The 24,696-nt window shown below is 35.2% G+C and overlaps 1 protein-coding gene across 2 annotated transcripts in view; it reads right to left on the minus strand.

The window, feature by feature from the left end:
• Positions 1-21,339, minus strand: part of LOC121416219 (proprotein convertase subtilisin/kexin type 5-like) — a 64,395-nt gene extending 43,056 nt beyond the window's left edge. For both annotated transcript variants that reach the window (XM_041609723.1, XM_041609722.1), the window contains exons 1-11: positions 20,685-21,339; positions 18,391-18,495; positions 16,900-16,992; positions 9,617-9,763; positions 5,285-5,370; positions 4,888-4,976; positions 4,337-4,509; positions 3,187-3,399; positions 2,756-2,856; positions 2,171-2,271; positions 1,044-1,176 (exon numbers count right to left, since the gene is read on the minus strand). In XM_041609723.1, coding sequence (XP_041465657.1) covers positions 1,044-1,176; positions 2,171-2,271; positions 2,756-2,856; positions 3,187-3,399; positions 4,337-4,509; positions 4,888-4,976; positions 5,285-5,370; positions 9,617-9,763; positions 16,900-16,992; positions 18,391-18,495; positions 20,685-20,903 — 1,460 coding nt within the window. In that variant the 5' untranslated portion in view covers positions 20,904-21,339. The remainder of the gene's footprint in view (positions 1-1,043; positions 1,177-2,170; positions 2,272-2,755; positions 2,857-3,186; positions 3,400-4,336; positions 4,510-4,887; positions 4,977-5,284; positions 5,371-9,616; positions 9,764-16,899; positions 16,993-18,390; positions 18,496-20,684) is intronic.
• Positions 21,340-24,696: the final 3,357 nt, after the last annotated feature.

The following is a 24,696-nucleotide window of genomic DNA, read 5'->3' on the forward strand; positions in this document are numbered from 1 at the left end:
TTAATGAAACAGAACCTATAACATCAGTTCAATAAAGCATAGGTTTCAGCAAGCATGGTTCTAGGATAACAGAATCTTCATGCATTCTTACCTAAAGATGTCAGAAATACTGGAGGAAATGGAAGAGTAAAAATGAATATTTTCAATGACTATTCATATCAATCAATGACAAAGATCCAGCATAACACATTCCTCAAAATCAAATGATGAATACCTGACAATATAATCCACATGCTTTCAAATCAAACTACAATCAAAATATCCGTGCAAGTTAAAAGACAAATTGGCACTATCAAATCTCTTAAAATCTGGATAGTTAAGGGTCCAAAAACAAAGAGGTTTTACAATTCATCACAAAATGTCCAATCAAGATCATGATACATTGATTACCAATCTTTGTGTAATGAGGCCCTTACATATTTTTTGCAATCAAGGAAGGGGGGGACTCGGTCTCTCTTTATACTTGTTACTCAAGTAAATGTTGTTGATTTATTCTTTTGTTTTTTCATAATTGCTTTTCTTTTGATTCAAATTTCATTTTCATTTGCACTTTTAATCATAACATATTTGGTTGCAATATTCTAAATCTTAAGATGTACACTAGGTCTGGTTGCCTCTGTAAAAAGTGATCACATTTTATGACTTTAGACCTATAACTTTGACTTTAGACCTATAACTTTGACTTTAGACCTATAACTTTGACTTTATTATCAGTATGGGTCGATGGATACATAGATGTTTCAAGGAAAATGCTGACTAATATTTTAACATGATATAAATATAGAATTCACTATTTTTACATGCAGATAAGCAATTTTCGAACTTCTTATAACATATCTAATGATTTTTGCTAGTGCTTTATTACTTTCAAATAAAAATGCAGTAATGAAAGAAGAACTGTTGTTACAAATGAGAAGTATAAATGATGACCAAATACAGCTTCAGTCAATCCACATAATTCATTTTAACAAATATGCTCATGCATGTTATCAAAGTGAGAAATAGAACAAATCAATCAATAATATTGACAGGATAATGAGTACCTATTCCTTGGTCCTTGATTGACATTGTCTGCAAACTTGGAGTATGTGAGCTGTTCTGGTAGATTCTCCCATGTTTTAGCCTTCTCCACCATGGCTGCTGCATCCATCAATCCAAAGCCAAACCAATGACTCACTGTCAAGCAACGAGAACACAAAATAACAATAAGAAAAGGCTCACATGAAACTCTGCCAGGAGTAAAAGGATATAAAGTAGCAAGCATGATGTCATCTATCTAACTGGGCGTTGTGGCGTGCGCCTGTAATCCAAGCTGTGGGGAAGTTACAAATTGATGCAGAGGTTCGAGCCCTGGTCATGTCTTTCAGATGGTGACGTTAAAGGTCGGTCCCAGATGTAAATAATCATATCTGATTGATGCACGTCTGACAAAACTCAAATACACACACACATCTATCTTTTTTTGTGTGTGCTAATTTTCAGCACTTTCATGACCATATATTTAGGTATAGCATTGTGAAACGTCTCAACATACCAAATTGACAAGAATTGGTTCATGGCAGTCAAGGTATCACCATTGAATACTTAATCATCCCCATGAAATCAATAGAATTCGGTGGTTTATAACCAGACCAAAAGAATCCAATGGAGCTTTCTCAACATGTGGTCATATTGAGCCGATTCTCATAAGGTTGGGGTTGTACATGTTTGTCATCACACTACATTGCATCCAAAATGCAAAAATGCAAAAATAATTTTTCTGGAATGTCATAGTTGTAGTACACTATATTGTAAAGTGGAGTGTACTAAGTAACAAGATATTATCAAACACCATTAAACATCTCCTCTGCCAGGTTCCAAATGGTCTAATAATAGTAAATTATTATAGCACCAATGAATTGATGCCATCATGGAGTCAGTCATATCAACTCGTTTCCTAAAAAATTCTCATATCTCAACAAGGACATCCAACTGAAGGTTATGACATAAAGAAAGGAAAAATACTTTGGCAATTATTATTTTTTTCAGTAAAATAAAACATACTGTCAAAATAGAAAATTCATTGTTTTTTAATTGGTGCAAGTAGGTTTTAAAGATGATTCACACTCAACGTGACCTTGGAATGAACAGAATTTAATTTTGATTATCTATTGCCATGGTAATGACTTACCTTCATAACCTGCTCCATTTGTCATCCAATCTCCTGTCAACTGGTGGCGCTTTGATGTGACTACAACCAAGTACTGGACATCACGCCATGTTAAATTACCACTGTACGAAAAAAAAAGAGAAATAAAAATCATCAATGTATTCATTTCTTCCTAGTAAAATTAACAAAAACATCTATGCTTTCTTCTAGAACTGGATTTTATCAATGATTTATTTGATTTAGACTTTACATATGACATCATAATCTCGAAGCGCACTCCCTCTGAGGTTATAGGGATACAGGTTAAAGAGAGTTGACCCAGCTGCAGTATGGCAATGGCTTCAGCCTCTAAGATAGAGGCTTGATGTGTCACTGCATAAGGTCTGTTATACATGTTTCTTGCAGGGATTATATGTTTTCCCTCTATTAATCAAAGCAATATCCTGAGGAAGACATATGATATGAACTTTTCAGCTGTTGTAGTTTAAAGATTAGATTATTATACACAACTTAAATGAATGCACATTAGGCCTCACGGTACATGAACATGTATACTGTATGGGACTAACCAAGGTTGAGAGAGCTGGTATGAGAGAAGGAACTTACTTGGCTTCAAGGACTAAAGAGACAATGCCTGCAGCAATAGGTGCTGATGCTGATGTCCCAGTAAAGTTTCCAATACACTCATCATGTAAATCAGTTGTCACCTAAACAAGTCAGAGGAGAAAGTTTTGAAAAATTTAGTTATTAAACTGTTTATTTCATATCAAGTTTATGTTTTATATCGAGAATTATACATTATACATATCTTTTTTTTATAAAAGCAAGCGACCAACCATAATTTCATGCTCAATTTCACAAACTGATTGTATTCAGTGTAACAAAACAGAGAACAAACATAATCTAATATTCTAACAGAATTGAAAATGTGTGGAAATATAACTCAGAATATAGTCATGTTGAGTTTAAATTTGTTAATCTCAGACCATCTTCAGGAATGGATAAATAAACTGAAACAGGATTTTAAGTAGACTTACCACCATCTTTTGTTGTTTGTTTCCACTGCTAAACGTTGATGCCAAGCTTGCTGCACAATGTTCACTGTAGAATGGTTTGTCTTGGTTCTCAGTGGTGCTACTTACTACCAGTGTGTAGATGCTGTTGGCATAGCCATCTGCATTGCAGTCATCAAGGTGCATCCCACCGTTCCCAGAAGCCCACACAAATATAGACCCCTTACCATCCCTTCCCTGAAGAGAAAGAATATTGAAAGATGAAATTGAAAATCTCATTATTTTTCATTTTAATCAAAATTTTCCATTGAATGAAAGGTTACTGATTGACTCTCATGCCATGATAACACTGCCTCCTTTATTTTCCTTGTTCAAATAAAAAAAAATGTACAGCACCTATGTCCTTTGGCAAGATATTGATCTAAATTTGCTTGACTAATTTGACCAACACTTGACCAAGACTTGAAAAGGATAGGTTAAAGGTCCTGGATAGGATACTGGTATGGGGCAAGTGGAGTTAATGTAGGATAATGTGCAAATGCAACAAAGAGTGCATGCATATGCTGTAACAATCATAATATAATAAACAATGTACAAAGATGTTTTATCATTATCTGATGAATGAGAAAAGATCCAATTTCTATTGCAAAAATTTAAAAAAGGGCCAAGATTTTTTATGTTTTTGTTCAGTGTTTGAACAAGTGACGGGCACTGATCGGAATCATATGAAACAGAAGAAAAGTGTGTTCAGTGGCCCAAAGATTTGTGATAGATCCAATCAAACAACTATGAAAAGCCAGCAACGTCAACATCTAAAATGTACGTTTGTTCAAAATATTTTCTCAGTATGATGTACATTATATACATTCATCATTTTCTTGAAAATTCAGTGCGCTTCTCTTTGTTTGCAAAGAACATTGTGCAAATTTCCTGAAGAAATTTTTTTTGCATTGATGGATTTCCATACAGCTGAGGTTGATTGGATCAATTGTACCTCTTTGTAAGATGGTGCCCTGATTCACCTGACTAGAATGAATAGCTTTGAGCTGTTTACTGGGTGAATCCATGAAATAAGGTGATAACACAAAGAAATTGTCATACCACCAACAACCATCCCTATTGCAATCACCATCAACCTCATCATTTAATTTGAAATACAAAAATATCATCTTACAAGTTTCACTCCTTTTTCCAGAGCCTTCTTCGCAAGAGAGTTTGGTCCTTCGACAGTGAAACCTTCATCATCTGGACCCCAGGAAGCACTGTATATATCAACATGCTGATAGTTGAAAGATAACGATGATGCCTCCATCTCGTCTGTCACTAGACCATCAAGCATTCGGATTCCTGATGAAAGGAGAGTAAATGTAACAAATGACTAATCAGTTATATATAATGGGTGGTGGTCTCGTACTCATCTAGGCCTATGACAATTTTTTTAGACTGCTACATCACAAATAAAACTTTTATATTCTTCAAATTTCATGAAATGGATGATTTTAAGCAATGACTTTACTCAAACTCAGTTCATAGTCATATTAACATTCTCCCCAATCTTTTGCACAATATGTTGATACTTTTCACTGAATGATCAAAAATAATACAGTTATAAAAGTTGGTTTCAGGCATTAAATTAAAGTGTAAACCATGTTACACAAGGCTAACATGTAAACACTTCACACTACATTAAAAAGAACATGCCATCATTCCTCTTCCAATACTAACCTCCAATCTGTGCATTATATGCAATGCCGACACCACATTTACTATTATTTGGCTGCATCACTATCTCACCAGCACATCGGGTTCCATGCCTAAAGGGAACAAAAACAAACAAATTTATTTAATAAATTAAACTTTCAATTGCATGGAAGTTCACATAAAAACCCATTTTTCAGACAAATTTTTCAACTGTTTCAGATTTATAAAAAATCAAGATTAAATGGACCAAATTTACAAAAGTAAAATGTCAAAATTCAATTCCGCACTCTTTATATTTCAATTTTCTCTTTAGAAATGACAGATGGATCAGTCAATCTTTTGATTTGTCAATGAAGGCAATATCTCTTTATTGCCTCTTATCAATTAATTAAAAGAAATTGTTTAAGATCTTTAAACTTACATATTTTCTTCAGGATTTGGAGCTCTCATATACCTGGGCATGGCATCTGCATCACGTGAAACAAAATCATAGCTGGCAGCAGCATCCTACATGTACAAGAACAAACAAGAAGGAAAAGAGATGATAATCAATAAATTACTATACCAGGGGAGTGTTTCATCAACATTTTTGTCCTCCAAGTTGTCAGATCTGACAACTTTCCTTGAATCTGATTGGCTGAGAGGCACTGTTACTATGGTAACTGTCGGATAAAACAGGACTTGTCGGATGAAATGTCTGACAATTCCTGAAACGCTCCCCAGATGATTTTTATGTGCTTCACTGGAGCAATTGCGACTGGCATAATAAAATGGTTTCAAGAGTCACTAAATTTTAATGTCCAAACACCCCTACATCTTAATTAATCTAATGTCTGGATGTATAAGTTATGTATACATGTATATGGTTCAGTCAAGGCCTACATGTATAGTATACCTCAAAGAGAAGGGGCACAACAACAGTCAGCTATAAATGGACAAGAGTTATATTTGTACATTGCCCACTGGTATGAAGGTATGTTTACCATCACAGCATCAGACAATGGAGACAGGAGCAATGATCAAGAGAGGTGCAATGGATGACCTCCTACCAACCCTTGATGAATTCCAACTATTGTTCTCTCAAGGGATTAGTCTTCAGGCACAGACTCTGATTTGACATGCTTAGAATATACACTATAAAGTACTGTGTCTGGATTTTAATCTACATGTATGTTATTGTAAATTGAATGTGCTTTTTTTTTACATTGTTCCCCCTTTAAGTATTTCTACATGTAGGTGTGTCTTTACCCTAAATTACTTACAAATAAATTTTGCCTCCCCCTTATTAAAGCATATGAACCTTTTAAGGCTAGTTTGTTTGTATCAGCTTATAAAAATACCTGTTTTATTGAACAAATCAGTTCCTGACAATGATCTAAATAAAAGATCAATTTTTGAACTCAAACAAAATGACTCTTCTCAGAGATTTAATTCTGTCATTTGACTATGAAAAATAACTTTACTACATGTATGTTGGCCTGTACATGTCTATATTAAATATAAAACCTAAATTAGCCGCATCAACTGTATTAGTGCCTGAACACAAAGTAATACCCTTTTTAGACAGGCTAAAATTTCCTTAACCCCGTACTATTGGTGGGGCTAAATGGCAATTTAGCCCCACCTATAGTACGGGGTTAAGCTTAGCCCACTTTCGTTTTACACAGCGTTTTTGCAAAGTGGGCTAACCCCACCTATAGTACGGGATTATTTGGCCCTGCAAAAAAGCAGGGTTATCCCACCAATTGCGGTGCTAAGAGCAATAGTACGGGGTTAAGATCGCATGTGTAAAACGAAAGTGGGCTAAGCGCTCCCATTCATGTCCCGCAACAGAGCCGGCCCTGTTGTCCAATCAGAGGTAAGTATAATGAATATTCATGAACAGCGATCACGGCGATGAAAAAAAACGCGCGCGCTAGAAGTCAGCGATTTTGGATATGACCCGAATGACCCCTCAGTGCGCTCGTGAATATTCATGAGCTACCAATAGTCCGGGGTTAGCGAGTTTCATGTGTAAAAAGCAAGCATTCCTTATCCGGGGTTAGCAAAAACAATTTGGCATGTGTGAAAAGGAAAATAAATAGTACGGGGTTAAGGATAGTACGGGGTTAGCGATAGTCCGGGGTTAAGAAAATCCTGTGTAAAAAGCCTATAAAGGTACTAACAATAACATGCCAAACATCAAAGCTGAATCAAACAAATGATACCCTAAGAATGAACCCTACTCAATCCCTGAAATTTGGATTATGAAAAGTTGCTTTGTAATTGTTCATTTAACTCACATCCCCCCCCCACAAAAAAAATCAAAATAAGAAAGGCAACACTTCAATGCAATTTGTTAAAGCCTAAATAGAGAATTCACCTGTTGTACATGTACTTTCTAATCAAACTTCATTGATATATATTGTATGCAAATTACACGTTAATATTGATTTTTTTTTCATTATTTGTCTTATTTACTGGCCACATGACTCAATTGCAGTGACATGTGACACTGCCCCTCCCCCCACCACGACCACCAGGCACATCACAATCTCCAACATATAATTTAATACTATTAACCCTCTTCTGCAGATTTAATACAGAAATGATTGTAATCCTATTCATTTCCATAAAACAATTAGAAATTTGTTGCCTTGATTGAAATAAAAACATGGTCATTTGTGCTTGGAAGGAAAATGTACACATCTTTTTTTTTAATAACTGTGTAAAACTGTTTTAACTGTGGAAAACTCATTCTTCTGAGCATACATTATCAAAATATTGCATCCAAGATGAGAATCAGCAAACAATATGAGCAGCTTAGAACTTATGTGGGGTGCTCAAATTGCTATGGCATACGGTGTATTGGTAATTTGGCTTAAGATTGGGTATAAAATATGTTTCTTTATTCAGGGTTAACCTCACCTTGGACTTTCAAACATTCTTTACAGTCTGCTTTTAACCAACAGGGACAATGATTTGATTGTCACAGATGACTCATTTTTCTACACTCTATAAAAATGAAGAATAGCAGGGGGTGGAGGTATTTTATGTGCAGTGGAAAAACTTTTCAGTTTCTGTGAATTATCCTTCTTTAATTTAACCATAGAATAATTTGCTTTCATTGGTTTGAAAATGATAGGGTATAAGTTGTTCTCATCACTAGGGATATCAAGGGTCAAGAGAAGAGCTTCAACACAACTATATTATACTTTCTTAAGACTGCTGAATTCATTGGTGAAATCATTCAACATATTGAATTCCCTGTAACATACTGTTTTGAATGTTTTCATATCTAGTATAGTCAAATACAAAATGCATGTGTCCAATACATGTACATTGTATAACCAGTTCCCTTCAAATCCATTCAGTCAATAAACATGTAACAAGCCCACTATCCTTTAAGCTTTTTAATGAAGTCAGCAGAGGGAAATACAAATCAATAATGCATGGTGAGCTTGTAGCATGGACAAGGACAGGCCTACAATGTATTTCAGTTACATTTTATGGTTAACCTTCGTCGGTAACGACTAATAAACAGACAAGTGATGGGTGACTAATTGAAATCTAATGTGTATCAGCAATGCCTTTTTAATTTTGTGTTATACTGAAATACTGCACAATCAACACATTGAATATCTGGACTAGTGTAGAAAAAAATGTACAGTGCATCAAAAGTTATGATACTGATAAATGTTTGATTTACCAAAAGAGCTTGGATAACAATGATAAAGAAAGATTGAAGTATAGGCCCTAACAATAACAGTTTAAAACAAGTGGGGTGCCTCTGGCAGTCTCGCCAGCATTACGTGATTCAATATTCATGTAGCAGCAGTGTGGACTCAGAAAACTACTATAAAGTAATTATTCAGCAATAACATGATTTATAATGATATAATACTACATGTTCATTGAGCCTAAATGACATTTGACCTTGATCATGTGACCTTAGACTTGTCAGTGATACTTGATTACCCTCATGTCTTCATTTCATGAACTATATCCTTAAATTTTCAAAGGTATGAGAGCAATTTAACAATTACCTCCAACATGGCCAAAGTTTATTGACCTTAATGACTTTTGACTTTGGTCATGTTATGTAACCTGAAACTCGCCAGGGTGTTCAGCGATACTTGATTACTCTAATGTCCAAGATTTATGAACTAGATACACTTTCAGAGTTATCATGGATGGAGTTATGATGGTAATTCAACAAATACTCCCAATATGGCAAAAGTTCAATGACCTTAAATGACCTTTGCCCTTGGTCATGTGACCTGAAACTCAGGCAGGATATTCAGTAATACTTCATTGCCCTTATGGCAAAGTTTCATGAACTAGGTCCATATACTTTCTATATAAGTTATGATGTCATTTCAAAAACTTAATCTTCGGTTAAGATTTTATCTGACAAGCGGTGCTTTCTCGCTCTGCTATGCAGGCGAGAGAAAAATTATATATATGAGTAGGCATAAACATAAACAATGATCATGCTACTACTTTCAATGTATAAAACTATGGTTAAATTAAATATTGATAGAAATGTATGAAATATAGTTTGGCAAACAATGTTTCATTCTTCAGGGTTCAAATGATCAATTCAGTTTTGGCAGCTTATGTTGAATGGCCATACTCTAATTTTGTAACTAAATAATAATGCAGGCCTGAATAATGGCACTTTAAGCAGACGCATATAAAAAAGTGCACTCTGAGTTGCAATCATTACATGTATAATCATTTATACATGTACAATCTTCACGATCATACTCACATAACTATTCCTGATATCTGTATGAGTATATTCCAATCCATCGTCCATGATTGTGATGACGATTCCGGCACCAGTATATCCCTTATCCCAGGCTTGCTGAATGTTCATGCTTGCTATTGGTTTAGAATCTCCACTGAAATTTCCATCCTGAAGAAAGAGAAAACACAATAAAAATTATGTTATGAACTATTAATAATTCATGAATAATCCCCATTTGCAAACACAAACTAAATAGAAAATCTTGCAAGTTTAATGCAATCCAGGGCAAAGTATTGCTGAAAATAGTTTTATCATGGGCTGTGATTTTGAGTTGGCATGTCCAGACCTACTACTTAGGTCCATGGTGTAGGCCTACATGTACATGAAATTCCCAACAATGTAAATTGATATACCTTTGATTACATAATTCATTTTACTATCAAATGTTTACAATGCAAATGAGTAAAGAAATATAATATTACATGTATAATCAGAAGATTGAAAATTAGAAGGAAACATATCATACATGTACTTGGATTTAAACTTCAAACCCGCTTATAATTTAATGTACATTTTCTTGAAATTTGTACTGTATTACAATGACACAAGTATGTACATGTAACAATAAAAAAGTGTGAGATACATGTAGAACAGAAAATAAAAATCTACCATGTACATGGAGATACTAATAATCAAAAAAGAAATTCCCAACAAGTCAACTAACAAAGATTGAGTAATCATTTGAATTCTACACAGTTGCATAAGAATAGTTGAAAAATAATTGATATTTGAATAATAATTTGATTTTTTACTGTTGCATCAAAATAATTTAGTTAAAATTTGATACTCTACAGAGTGTGTGTATTAAGCATTTAAGAATTCATGTGAAAAGGCAATCAAATCCCACTTTAATCTTCCTTATCTACAGGTCTAAAGTGCAGTACAAAAACACGTTTTGTTTTCATTTCAAAAATATGTATCCAGACTCCAAAGTTCTCCTGGGAAGAAGGGGTGAGATAAAGACAATTAAGAAAAGAAATTATTGAATAAACTATGCACTGTACATGTAGATCATCAGGTCACATTTATTTTGTAGACACATGCCAATCAAATGTGCCTGCCTACACAGAGTCATGATCAAAGTTATTTACATTGCCCTAGTTTTGCCTCCTACATGTATCTTTGGCTCATGAATCTATATGGCGCATAGTTGATTTTAGTCATCTACAGTACAATATAGTACTCCATGATAAATCATACATACATGTACATGATAAATCACTTATGTACACCACAGAATGAAAGGCCTTACAAGTGAAGAAGAATAAACAATGGAGTCTTACATGTAATTGGAATCGAGGAGTAATGAATCGGAAATAACCCTGTACAACAGAAAACTTTGAGTGTGACATTATTCATTACATACATATTACAGTTTATTATAATTGATCTGTAATGTTCATAAATATATGTGTGCCCGTTTACATACTGTAGCATGCTTTGGGGAAATGATTTTTTAATGCCCCTTTTCAGCTCCTATTTAATCAGCTTGTAAAAATAGCATAGTTGCAATAAAACTTAGACCCCGGTTACATCTGGAAATCGGTGGCCCGGGGGCCGGCCCCGAATCCAGTTGGAACCTTGATGAGAATTAAATGGAATAGTGGATTAGCTTGGCAAAAGAACCTGGGGAGCATTTCATCAATATTTTCATCCGACAAGTTGTCAGATCTGACATCTTTCCATGATTTTGATTGGTTGAGAGGCACTGTTCCTATGGTAACTGTTGGATAAAATGGGACTTGTCGGATAAAACGTCCGACAAGTCCTTTCATGAAACGCCCCCCTGGTCCGTAAGTGTGCCTATTTTACATCACAGCATTTTTCCTCCCCTCTCCGGACCACCGATGGACGGGTCGAGCTACAGAAATTGAAAGAGTGGGACATGGGACCAAGTAGATTTTTTCTTTGTTTTAAAATGTGTTTTTATCAGTTTATTTCTTCTCTCAAATCAAATATTCAATAACAGCAAGTCTCATAAGGAAATTAAACAATCACCCATCAAACTTTTTGGATGTACATGTATTGTAGGTTTGTGATTATACCATGGAGCTACATGTACATGTTGCTCCATGATTACAGAGAAGTAAATTTCATGCCTTGAAATTTTGAATGCAATGTTATTTTATTCACTGTGCAATATTTTGTATTCCACTCACTGTACTTCTCTTTTTCTCCTTCTTCATCCCCTTCTTCTTCTTCAAAAAACCCTAATAACCTATTTTCACGTTGGTGAAAGAAAAAATGTATATATGTACATTGTAGGCCTACTCTTTATCCAGGCTGTTGAAAACTAAACCCTTTCCCCCTGATTTTTGCATTTTGAACACACCTTTCACAGTTATTTCATTAAATTTTGTCTGTCCTTCATGTAAATGTAGCATGTGACCACCACCTTGTCATAGCCCCCGCCCCTTGCTGGGAGTCTACATGCAGGCAAATATCCTGACTGAAACTTTGATAAGCAGGTGTGCCTCCACGCAAAGACTAGCTACAAAACCTGCTGTTTGCATGTGTACAATTATGAGTGAACGGTTTAGCAGCTGGAAGGAACATCATGCAGCTGCCACTTTTGGGAGCAAATAGTCTAGAATCTTGAGTAATATTAGATATCTCATCTCTATATTTTGCAAAGATACTTTTCTTTAAATTTTCCCTGAGTTCAGATTTTTAACAAAATGCCCTTTCACCCCTTTTTTCTACGCCTACCTGCACCATGTAAACTTTGGCAACATGGGATTATACCACTGGATGCCCTTTAAACAGTCTATTGTCAACAAGTAATTGTCAGTTGGGAATTTGTCTTGTACCCACAACAAAAGGGTAGCTCTGAATCCGACTAGTGATGATGAAATGGACTAAACAACACTACTATTGTAGTTACATACATGTACACCGTGTGGGTGGGTGCAGTAGGGGGCAAAGGCTATGTTCATATAAAACACCTGACAAGCACAGGTACATAACAAGATTACAAAATATGATTTCATGAACATGATGTACACTGTACAAAAATGAAATAAACCTTTATAAATGTCCAAACTTAAATTTGCAGTTGCAACTTGAATGTATCATGGACCTAGCTATCACAAATACATGTAGGTCCATGCATGTATGAAAGAAAAGTATTTTCAATAGTATTTCAATATCTTTGATTTATTGACCAATAGCAAAAGACAGTTACTTGTTACTGATTAGGGGCAGCGGAATGGTTTTGAAAGAGGGGACTGACTTATGCAAACATTCAAAATCACAATGGTCATTTTCATGTTTTTGTACACGGTTTTGGGAAAAGTGGGGGCTGAAGTGCATGTACCCACACCCTGGGCCCTGGTACCGTAGCCCCTGTTGAGAATATGTAGGCATACATGTACATGTATATAAACCAGACTTTGAGCTAATAACATATCAAAACCACATCTTAAGTACAGGTACACATTATTAGGATATAATCACATACATGTATCTTACTTTATGAAAAAGTTATTTCCTTATTAAATATGTTGATAAATCATATTCATAAATTAATATGAAACCAAGAGCAGTAGGCCTACTTATGGAAATTACTTCCTATTATTCAAGTGTAGGTCTACAACAAAGGACACCCGTTTATTAGACACACCCCTGCTGTCAGGTTATGTTTCTATGAAAAAAAAAATATTGCCAGGGAGTTCCTTGTTTTTTATTGGCAATGTATAACCCCCACAAATGAAGGCCCACATTGTCAATATTAGTACCTAGAAGATTTTGAAAATAAAATAAAAATCTGACAATATTTTCCCTTACTGTAAAGGCATTCTTTCAAGTTTTATTTCAACATGAAATAACCTTAAATTTGGAGGATATAAAGTACATATGTATTAAGGACGTTCCACAGTTAAAATTAAATCCATGTCATTTTCACCAAATTTTGCACAGCAGTAAATGTACATGTAGGCTACATGTATATCACAATGGTGTTATTCTCCAGAAAAAAAAAATGTGTACAGGTGAATGCCAACTCAAACAAATACAACCTTGAATTGAATGAAGAGAGCAAATAAAGGAACAACATCATGCTTTGTGCGTTTCTTTCAAAGAATAAATCAACAAAGCAATTAGGCTGGCATGTGAAGGGCCTACAGTTTAATTATAAAGGCATGTAAAGTCTTGGAATGGAAATACATTTTACATGTGCAATGCAAACATTATACATGTAGCTGAGAGACAAACAATTTACCAATGAAAACAGGTATGAGGGAAAACTAAAATGAATCTATAAAGTAAATCAATTGTCATTTCTGGCATTATGGAAAATAACTGGATTGGCTTGTTAGGAATCTAAAATGATGTTTTCAAATATCAAAACTGAAAGGCAAAATGAAAATTCATGGAATAAATTTAAAAACAATTAAAAAAAATAGAAAGGTTTTACAAGCATGAGTGTTTTTAGTAATTGTCAAATTTGTGTCTGGGAAAACAAAGGTTCTCTTTTAACTACATGTAGGGGGAAAGGCTTTTAAAGAACAAGTCCACCCCAACAAAAAGTTGCTTTGAATAGAAAGTGAAAAATCAAACAAACATAACACTGAAAATTTCATCAGAATCGGATGTAAAATAAGAAAGTTAAAACATTTTAAAGTTTTGCTTAATTTTTCAAAATATTTATATGCACATCCTGGTCGGTATGCAAATGAGGGGACCGATGACATCGACACCCACTCACTATTTTTTTGTATTTCATTATGTGAAATATGAAATATTTTGATTATCTTGTCACTGTCATGTGAAACAAAGTTTCATTCCTCCCTGAACACATGTAATTCAATTATTTTAAAATTTTGTGGTTCAAGCAAGGGGGTCCTAATTGTCGAATTCATAAAAATTGAAATATTGTATTATTTTTTATTCAAACAATAAAAAACAAAAGAAATAGTGACATCATCGACTCTCTCATTTGCATATCACTGAGTCGAGCATAGAGCTGTTTTTTGAAAAATAAGGGAAACTTTAAAATGTCATAACTTTATTTTACACCCGATTTTGATGAAGTTTTCAGGGTTATTCATGTTTGATTTTTCTCTATTTTATTTATTCAAATCAACATTTTTCTGGGGTGGACTTGACCTTTAAATACTAAACACACAAATACTGCTCATCAAGCCACTCTAATGTGCCATCGAAATATTTCATTATTAACACACACCCTATCATCTTTACAATGTAATCTATTATTAGCATTCAACCCGTTTCCTTTCATGTTTTGAAATCACCTGCAGGTGCATATCTGTTATTTCCCCCACTGGGTTTTTTGGGGAAAACTCTTTTGTGGGTGAGTCAAGTCAAGTATTTTCAGTTTCAATGACGTTACAGATCCGGATTCCTCCTCCAGGGAATTTTCACCTTTTGAAAACATAAGCAGGCTTATTATTTGTAATAAGCTTTGGAAAATATTAAGAAAAGCAAAGACGGAAGTTGAGAAAAATGAAACGGAAGCTGAGAAAAATTACAGTACATGATCATTCATGAGTACAAAAGTGTCTGGAAATGAAATTGATTCACTAAATCACTCATACATGTAAATCACTCGTACTAAACTATAGTCATTAAACAGGAGTGATCTCCTAAAAAATGAACTGGAACATTTCAAAGAAAATACACATATCGGTACTGTAACATATACATGTACAATGGGATATTATGATTCTACCATTTTAGAATATATTCAAATAATCAACCACATGATAAACAATGTGTATTAAATAAATCAGTACACAATCCATATTTAATAGTAAACATGTGTAAAACGAAAGTTATCAAGGCTGAAGCCACTTTCATCCCCCTCCCCCCAAAAAAAATAACAAATAAAAAAAATGAATGAATAAATAAATAAATACATACTTACATACATAAATAAATAGTTCGAAATTCGAAGACCTTTTTTTTTTTCCTTGTACAATTTTTGGGCAGACGAATTTGCCCCCCCCCTGTGGAAAATCCTAGGTATGCCACTGCATGCAGTGGGCCAACGAATAAACAGAGCAGCACTTGTAGCATTCTAGCATCTTGTAATAAGTAGGGGAAGGCGGGGTAAGTTGAGCATAGGGGCAAGTTGAGCCACCAGCCCCAGGCCAATAATGAATGAGTCAGACATTGTGGTGGTGTCATGTATTGATGACCCATAGCATAACCCCTAACCCCACCACATTGTTTTCAACTTTGAAACAAAAAGTAGTTTTTTAGAGGGAAAAATATGAATTTCAGCCAAAAAAGTAAAAAAGAGTGTGAAATAGATAAGTGCTTTATAAACACACACGTCTTTAAATATAATAAAGACATGATAACAACATTATTAGTCCAGGTATTGATCTTCATTCTTGTCATAGTCTTTTATATGATGGATGCATAATAAATGTGTGGATACAAAATTATCGCACTTAGTTCGGACTGGGGTAAGTTGAGCCAAACAGCATGGGGCAAGTTGAGCCATGGTAATTCCTATGGTAATGTATCTTAAAAAACAAACAAACCATAAAAATCGATTGAAATGCTGGCTGAAAGGAGCAATTTACATGACTGCTCTTTTCCTTTTAAAGGATGTTAGTATTTGAGAATTAGCAAGTGAAAAGACTTTAAACAACAACTTGACATGCTGGTTCTCCCCTCATACATTTTGTACATAGTTTTTGTGGCTCAACTTACCCCAGAAGGTGGCTCAAACTTACCCCATATATGGGGCAAGTTGAGCCATTTGACATCGTTTTTTTCAAAGGTCACGATGACTTTCAGTGTGGGGATAGAAAGTTATATATAGGTGGAAAATATTTCAGAAGAATTAAATTTCAAGGCAAGGTACTTATTTTGACAAGATTATTAATCATATCAATTCTAACATGCAAAAAGCAAAAACTGTCACAACTTACCCCGCCTTCCCCTACTACATGTAGTAGTGTGCAACACTTCCCAAACATTTACTCTTAAACCAGTTTAACAAGCCAAAGCAATTTCGGAAATCATATCACAAGGTTGGTTTTTGCATTCCAAGACCACTTTGAGCATTCTCATCACTAATACTCCTTACATGTTTCCACAATACCGGTGTCTACAAACCTTCCAGAAGTTTAAGAATAAAGACGAGAATGGGGTCTAATTAAACCATCAAGTGAGGAAAATGTCGAAGTTCAAGACAGGTAGTGAATTGAGCTGTACAAACAATCCCCATGCATCCCTTGCCACATGTAACCCCCTGCAGAGAATAGACTTACCAGGTACCACTGGTTAGGCCACAGAGGATCGGAGAATCGGGTCATGTCTCGCTTCACTCTTTTTCTTGATACTTGTTGCTCAAACCATTCCACCTGAAAAGGGATAATAAATAACTTTTAAATGTGATAATTCATTGAATATAAATATACATGTACAGGTGAATATTGGATTATAGAAATCTGTTAACCATATTAAGAGTTAAAAACACACATTGTTTAAGCAACAGAAAATGATTTTATCCTGAAATTTGAAGCCCATTCCATGTTTGAGAAGATGTTTATTAAATATTTAACAAGACCATAAGAAACAGAAGTTTCATTTTGACCCAGAGACAAATAGTCAAAATAAATTTTCATGTAAAATATGCAAGTTTATCCATTAAAACACACTTTTAGTTAATATCCCTCACATCGTAATCATTTTAGGGCACCCTCATGTACATAAAATTAATAAATAATCTATGACTTGGAATTACATGTATGATACAGTACATGTAGAAGCAGGGGGGGAGGTGCCAGAACTGAAGTACATGTATAGTAGATGTAATTGTTTAAGTGTAAAATATATATTATCTTTATTTGAGGAAATACATGTAGCTCTATTAAACTACACACATATATTTCAACTATGTCTATAGGCATAATCTTTAACTCGTTCAACTAGAATTTTATTCATTAATTTCATAGTTGGCAGCAGCTACTTCATCATTCAATGAATCCAATTAATTTTGGTATTTACAAACCAAATAAATCACTGATTTCCTGACTCTCTATTGTTTAACCAGGCTGGGTGTTGAAATTGGCTATATACGTCATATGGTGGAATTAAACAAACATGCTGAGATTTTTTCATCAACAAATATGACATTTCCCCACTTACTGAAAATAATGAGATGTTCAGTATAAAATCATGCATGTAGGTATATTAATTGCCTTTCATGTGTTCATAAAAATGTGGGTTAACTTTTCAAAACATATACACATGAAACAAATCCTTACAGTGTGAACTTGATTCAAACGACTTTTGAGAGAAATACAATTTTCAAGTGACGTCACTATTCCTTTGGGGTTATTATTTCTGATTGATAATCTGAATGAAGAAATATTTATTTTCACTCAACCTCCCCCCTCTCCAAAAAAAAAGCCGATTGCTCCAGTTCCATGTTCACAAACACAACATGGTGATAAACCACTTTTTTATAGTTTCACAGAAAACATGAAATTGCAATACCTCCAAACTTTCCTAAAATAAAAATTTATAATTTAAAGACAGAACTTCTAATAGGAAAGTGTCACCAAAATATAAAGAAATATCTATAGGCAAATCAATTAACACTAATAGTAGCTATGGAATAATCAAAATGAAGATTCTTTCCTCAAAATTGAAAAAAGTGGGAATGTCTGTAACAAACCTCAATTCTTTCACATTTTGAAAAAAAAATGAAAAAGGGAGCAAAGGAAATGAAAAGGATAATTAATCAAGTAACAAACCTCTGGTTCATCGGCTATATCTATATGGTCTCCAGTGCTGGCCTCAGCTGATCGTTTGAAAACATTCTTATGACTGAACAAGTAATGGTCTTCTAATGCTCCAATCTGGACATTGGAAGAGAAGAGATGGACATTTAACCTGACTGCTATTGAAGAAAATGTTGTAAAGGAACTTTTGACTCAGGGCATTCTATCCTCTTGAAGGAACCTGGCAGTATTAAAGAAGTGTTACCTTACAAAAAAGTCCACTTTTCCACCTTAATCATGTGGTTTTCTGTGCATACGCATTGCCAATTATTGTTGGGGAAAGGGGCATATTTTATGGACTTGCTTTTGAGCGGGAATCAGAAAAATCATTGAAATATGGGTTTTTTATCATTTATTTTCCAGAAATACATGGTGTTTATATTCAATACTTGGGGTAGTTCACAAATCTTTCTCCAACAAACCTGAAATCTAGGGAATTTGGGGAGGGGGTAATTTTGACAAGATCCCTTGGAAAAATCTGTAATGGGGAGTAAAAATAGTTTCATCCTCAAGGTTAAAGGGGAATGAAACGTTTGAAACAAATAAGAACAAAATTTGAGAAAAATCAGACATGTATATAATGAGAAAGTTATGAGCATTTGAATATTGCTATCACTAATGCTATGGAGATCCTCCCATTGGCAATGCGACAAGGGTGTGTGATGTCACATGTGAACAACTTTCCCTTTGATGGACTCTAAAATACAATGTACCCCCAAAATGTCTCTTTTTGCTTTTAATATGGTGATACAAACTTTTTATCCATGATGTATTTTATAAAAATCTGTATGACATGCACTCCTATTGAAAGAATACATGATCTACTGATAGATGTGATGAAAGAGGCAGTTTAAGAGAAATACATGTAATGGGGAGAGTTGTTCACAAGTGACCTCACACATTTTGTTGCATTGCCAATAGTTTTGCAGATTTTCCCTATTATCTTTAAAATTGCATATTGCCTCATTCTGAGCATACCATAACATATATGTCATGGGAAAATATAATTCACACCACAAATGTCAAGGTCAGGAGCAGATGATGTGAAATCTGTAAAATAAAGGGAAAATCTGAAAATATGTGTACAAAACAAATGGAGGGTTGTCCACAAAATCAGCCATTTTGAAGCATGATTGCCAATTTGAGGATTCCCATAGAAAGTACAACAAAACTTTTCAAACTTCCATAACTCGCTTATTCTGTAACCATTTTTTTTTGTTAACTTGTTTTAAATTGTTCCTCTCATTTTATTGTTTCCAATAAGATTGCTTCTCTTTTGGGGTTTTGGTTTCCTTTAAAGCCTTCATACCTTTAATATGTAATCCTTAATTTCATGAGAATCCATATTACAGAAAAGCTGGGAAAGTTATGCCTACTGTACATGTACATCCATGACAATAAGTAGGTACATATCAATCAATGTTCATGTACCTGTGTATAAGTTTCTATACCATTTCATGTATCCTGCTTGCCCAGTCTAAAATAGAAGTGGGGCCGGTTTGTCTCAATTTAACTAAAAAAAAAATTTTCAGTTTTACAATCTAAAAAAAGTAAAAACTTTACATAGAAAACATCATCAGGTTGCATGTGTGAAAAATTCCACAACTTCCTTTTTTCTTTATAAATCTGACATGTACATGTACATGATATTTCCACTACTTGTTTTATCATTTTATGCTAAGAGATATCGAAAATAAGAATAAAAACCAAGCATCAGTAAAATCAGGTTATTAGTAGACCATGTTAGACAAATCATTCAATAAAAAGGCTAGGATTTTTGTTACAGATGAACCAACTACATGAAGCCTCAAAACATTAGAGGGGGAATAATGGCCATACACAGCATGAAACAGGCCGCAGTTGCCCAAACTTGGTTGCTTCACTCCCTCACTTCTCTTGAAAGAGTTTATGTGTGCATGCTGCTGCCCCCCCCCCCCCCCCGCCACAAAAAAGTGCAGTTGTAAAATCATACACTTCACACTTGAACTCTGATTATGAATTAAGAGCATTAATGGAAATACTGAAGACAATACATAATTTCATATGGATTTAACTTGCTTAACAGATTTGTAAAATGTTTTTACAATGCAACTTTTGCTTTTTACTATTTTTAGAATTAATAGAAAGTAGATCTTTCATTTAATCATGCTTGAAATTAAAAAAAAAATTAAACATTGCTACAGACAACCAATAAACCAGAGCACAAATCAAACACAATTTTCAATTAATTCTACACAACTCATACGCTTGGTTAAATTTTATTATACCTGTCCATGATTTATATAGCCATATTTTTCTGCAAGACGGTCTGCTTTGGTTTGTCCTCCCCGTACGATCAGGGCAAAGTGATGGGTGAAAACCTCCTCAGCTATCACGCACCAGAAACACACTACCACTAATGTGAACGCTGCAAGAGTTGCACAAGTCCTCCAAGAAGCCATCATAAAGCTGTGTTTTTCTCTGTTTTTAACAACAGTCTTACTCATGGAACACCTCCAATTACTCGCAAATGTACATTGAATTTTCTGCTACACGTCTTTAAAGATCATCATTCTTAAATATTCCATGAAACTGTTCTAGTTTTAACTTATATTGAAGATTATTATTATTCCCTTAGAGTTGACTCCCGATTAACTTGCGCTTGGTACGGTTTGCGTTGGAGTTCCAAATCCGAGAATGAGGATCGCGGTAAATTCCTAACTTCTGTCTGAGGCGATTATCCTTTCGATCCTTACTGCCGAGCCTTTGCTCGTCCAAAACTATTTCTGACCGTTATTCTACTCATAGGTGTATGTCATAACAATTCTCTACTAAAATTCAGACTCTTCTTCAACTGTTGGAGCTAGCCACACGATCCACGTCTTGCTCTACCCACACAGCATCTATACATTGGCACTACGTAACTACACGTACCTATGGTTAACTCATGATGATGGTATAATGGAACCTTTGACCTCATGGGGTGCGAACAATACCCCTCCGATCTTATTCAATGATCTGCCAGTTATTGTCAACTCTACCAAGAATTCGAACCGGGTTTTCTTCTAATCTCTCTCGGTCATTGTCAAGAACCCCGGGTCAAGAACACATTACGCATGACGTCATCTGAGTTGATTTAGGTGACTGAGGATCGAAATTTAGAAAAAGAAAAGCTTGTGGATCCGGTACTTGTCTTTTTTTCAGCTCTAGTTACAGATAAAGGCATTGATGTACTCATAATTATATGCCATATGACAAGAATTAAAGAGCGAGGATAGATCCGGCCGGATCGATGCATGATTTAATTGATCCGACCTGAAGGGGAGGGGTAAGGAAAAAGCTTCAATGGCGTACCTAGGATTTTCCAGGGGGGCAATTCGTACGTCTGCCAAAAAAATTGACAAGCAAAAAAAAAACAAGTCTTCAAGTTCAAAGAAGGGGGCCACTTGTGGTTCGTCAGGAATCAGTTTTGACTCGTCAGGGGGGGGGCAGAGATTTGCATGAGTTGTGACTCGTCAGGGGGGCAGTCTGCCCCGGAGCCCCCCCCCCCCCCCTTAGGTACGCTACGGTGAATTAAAACTTAGCATTTTATTCAAAAATCTCAATTAGAAGTTCTAATGTGTGAAACGACACGATATTATGTTAGTGAGAGATTGGCCCTGGGATTAGAATTTCATAGAAAATGGATTGCTCAAAACTTTTTCGCCATCACTGCTACGAAAGACCAATCGTAACAGATCCCCTGCACTTCCGAAAGCAATTAGTTGCATATAAAGGTATAATATAAAGGCCTGGTCACATCCACATCGCCCGAGCGTTGTTGGAGCGGTCGTGGAGCGGAGACCCGGAGCGGAGAGAAAAAAATCATCACCGCTCGCTACCGTTCACCATTTTCGATTTCGATTCCCCCCCCCCCCCCCCAATTTTGTGAGCGAAATTCGACCCTCTCTCCCTACCTCTCCACGACCGCTCCAACAACGCTCTGGCAGTGTGACCAGGCCTTAAGGCTAAGAAAGTACAATAGGCCTACGTTTTTCACATGAGGAATTTCATGACGCCAACCCCCCACCCTCAATCTCTGGACCTATTTCTACTAATAGGCCTACTTTTTATGATAGGTTTATTTGCCTATCTATTATGAAGCGCGTCCAGGAAGAAACGAGAACGAAAAGATGATCCGTGTTTTTACAACTTAATCACAGTTATTAATAATTAATTAATTAAGCTCGGATTCTCTTTTGACAGTTTATTGAAATGAATGGAATAATTACTTCAAGCATGCAACAATTTGAAGAGAGGTTGCCCCGACCTCAAATCGTTATTTTGAGCGGTATCTCTATTTCAATGAGAAACTTTTCCAGCATAATTCAATTTCTGTCCTCTGATGGCTCCTTAATCAATTAATGACGTAGGAATAACAAGCACCAATACTTTGTTTGAATTATTGTCTTTGCCATTTCCATGATATTGGGATGAAACGAACAAGTTTTCACTTCGAGGACGGCCCTGCCTTGACACCTAGTTGGAACCCTCCCCCTTTTTTTCCTAAAAGAGTAGGCTATATCGCTCCACTTTGACGATCAGCCATCAACAAAGTTTTACCAGAAAGCCATGTTTTATGCATATAGGGGTAGGAAAACCAATCCATATTTTATGAAATAAAGCAAAATTATGTTAATAAAGCAAGAATGAGGACCTTGGCCCAGACAGATGCTCATTTTCTCTGATTGAGGTGTAATTTTAAAGGCAGAATTCACAACTTACCTCAGAATCTAATGATATCTAACACGATCTTATAGGTTTCAATAGTGGTGCGAATCGTGACAGTGGGAACGAGGTACTATTCCTTGTTGTGTACAGTAAGGAAGCGTTTTCATTAAAGGGATGGTCCGGGATGAAAATATTTATATCTAAATAAATAGAGTAAAATTCACAAAGCAAAATGCTGAAAATTTCATCAAAATCGGATAACAAATAAGCGTTGTGAGCGTTGTGGCCCAGTGGATTAGTCTCCGGACTTTGAAACAGAGTGTTGTGGGTTCAAATTCCAGCCACGGCATACTCAGCAAGAAATTTATGCACATTGTGCTGCACTCAACCCATGTGAGGTGAATGGGTACCTGGCAGGAATTTATTCCTTGAAATGCCGAGCGCCGGAAGGCTACTTGAGCTACACCCTTATTGATATCCATGTCCTTTGGAAGCGCATAGAGACGTTATTCATGATGTGTCATGATGCGCTATAAAAGAACTGACTATTATTATCATCATCATCATCATCATTATTATTAAGTAACGAAGTTAATGAATTTTATTAAGTAAGTTTATCAATATTTTGTGAAAAGTTATATGCACATCGTCATGAAAATTCATTAGGTGGGCTGATGATGTCACATCCCCATTTTTATTTTTCTGATGTTATTACATAAAACAAATGTTTCATTTTATTCCAATTACGAAAATGATGTCTCCATTTTGACAAAATAAGTTGCGGCAATAAATAACAAATGCACTTAATCAGTTGTCAATCCAATTATTTTAGTTCTTGGTAGAAAAAAATGAATAAACCTAATTTCATATATTAATATAAAAGAACAAGTGGGGGATATGACATCATCAGCCAACCTAATGAATATTCATAAAGACATGCCGAGAACTGTTTTACGGGGATAATGCAAATCTTTAACTTTCAATAACCTCGTCATTTGTCATTCGATTTCTGATTAAATTTTCAGCATTTTGCTCGGTGAATTTTACTCTATTTAGTGAGATATAAATATCTCCAGCCTGGATCATCCCTTTAACTGATTTGTCGGATGTTTTAAACAGACACAAGTCTGGTTAATCCGACAGTTACCATAGCAACAGTCGGACACATGTGCTTAGCTTAAACAAAATCAAGGAACGTTTTTAGATCTTGTCAAGATGACAAAATAATGTTGACGAAACGCTCCAGAAGTGTCATGCTCATCGAAAATAAAATTTATTTCTCTTCAAAATTCATTTGCATTGGATTCCAATTCGTTTTCATAATTCAAAAGCTGTATTCCTTTGACACTGACGAGGACAGTATAAGAAAAAATATTTTATAGTTAACCATAGTTTCCTGGCGACAGGCTCCAATCATCTCAATCTCTTCCTACTCCCCCCCCCCCCTTATATCTCGCCCCCTCTCACACTCTTCCCTCTTATGTCTTTCTTGTCTGTCTCTCCCCCTCTTATCTCACCCCCACTCCTTTTCCCTCTCTATCTTTCTTTACATATTTGACTAAATAATCATATAAGATATAAATCTTACAA

This window comes from Lytechinus variegatus, chromosome 5, assembly GCF_018143015.1.
Source record: "Lytechinus variegatus isolate NC3 chromosome 5, Lvar_3.0, whole genome shotgun sequence".
Classification (NCBI taxonomy): domain Eukaryota; kingdom Metazoa; phylum Echinodermata; class Echinoidea; order Temnopleuroida; family Toxopneustidae; genus Lytechinus; species Lytechinus variegatus.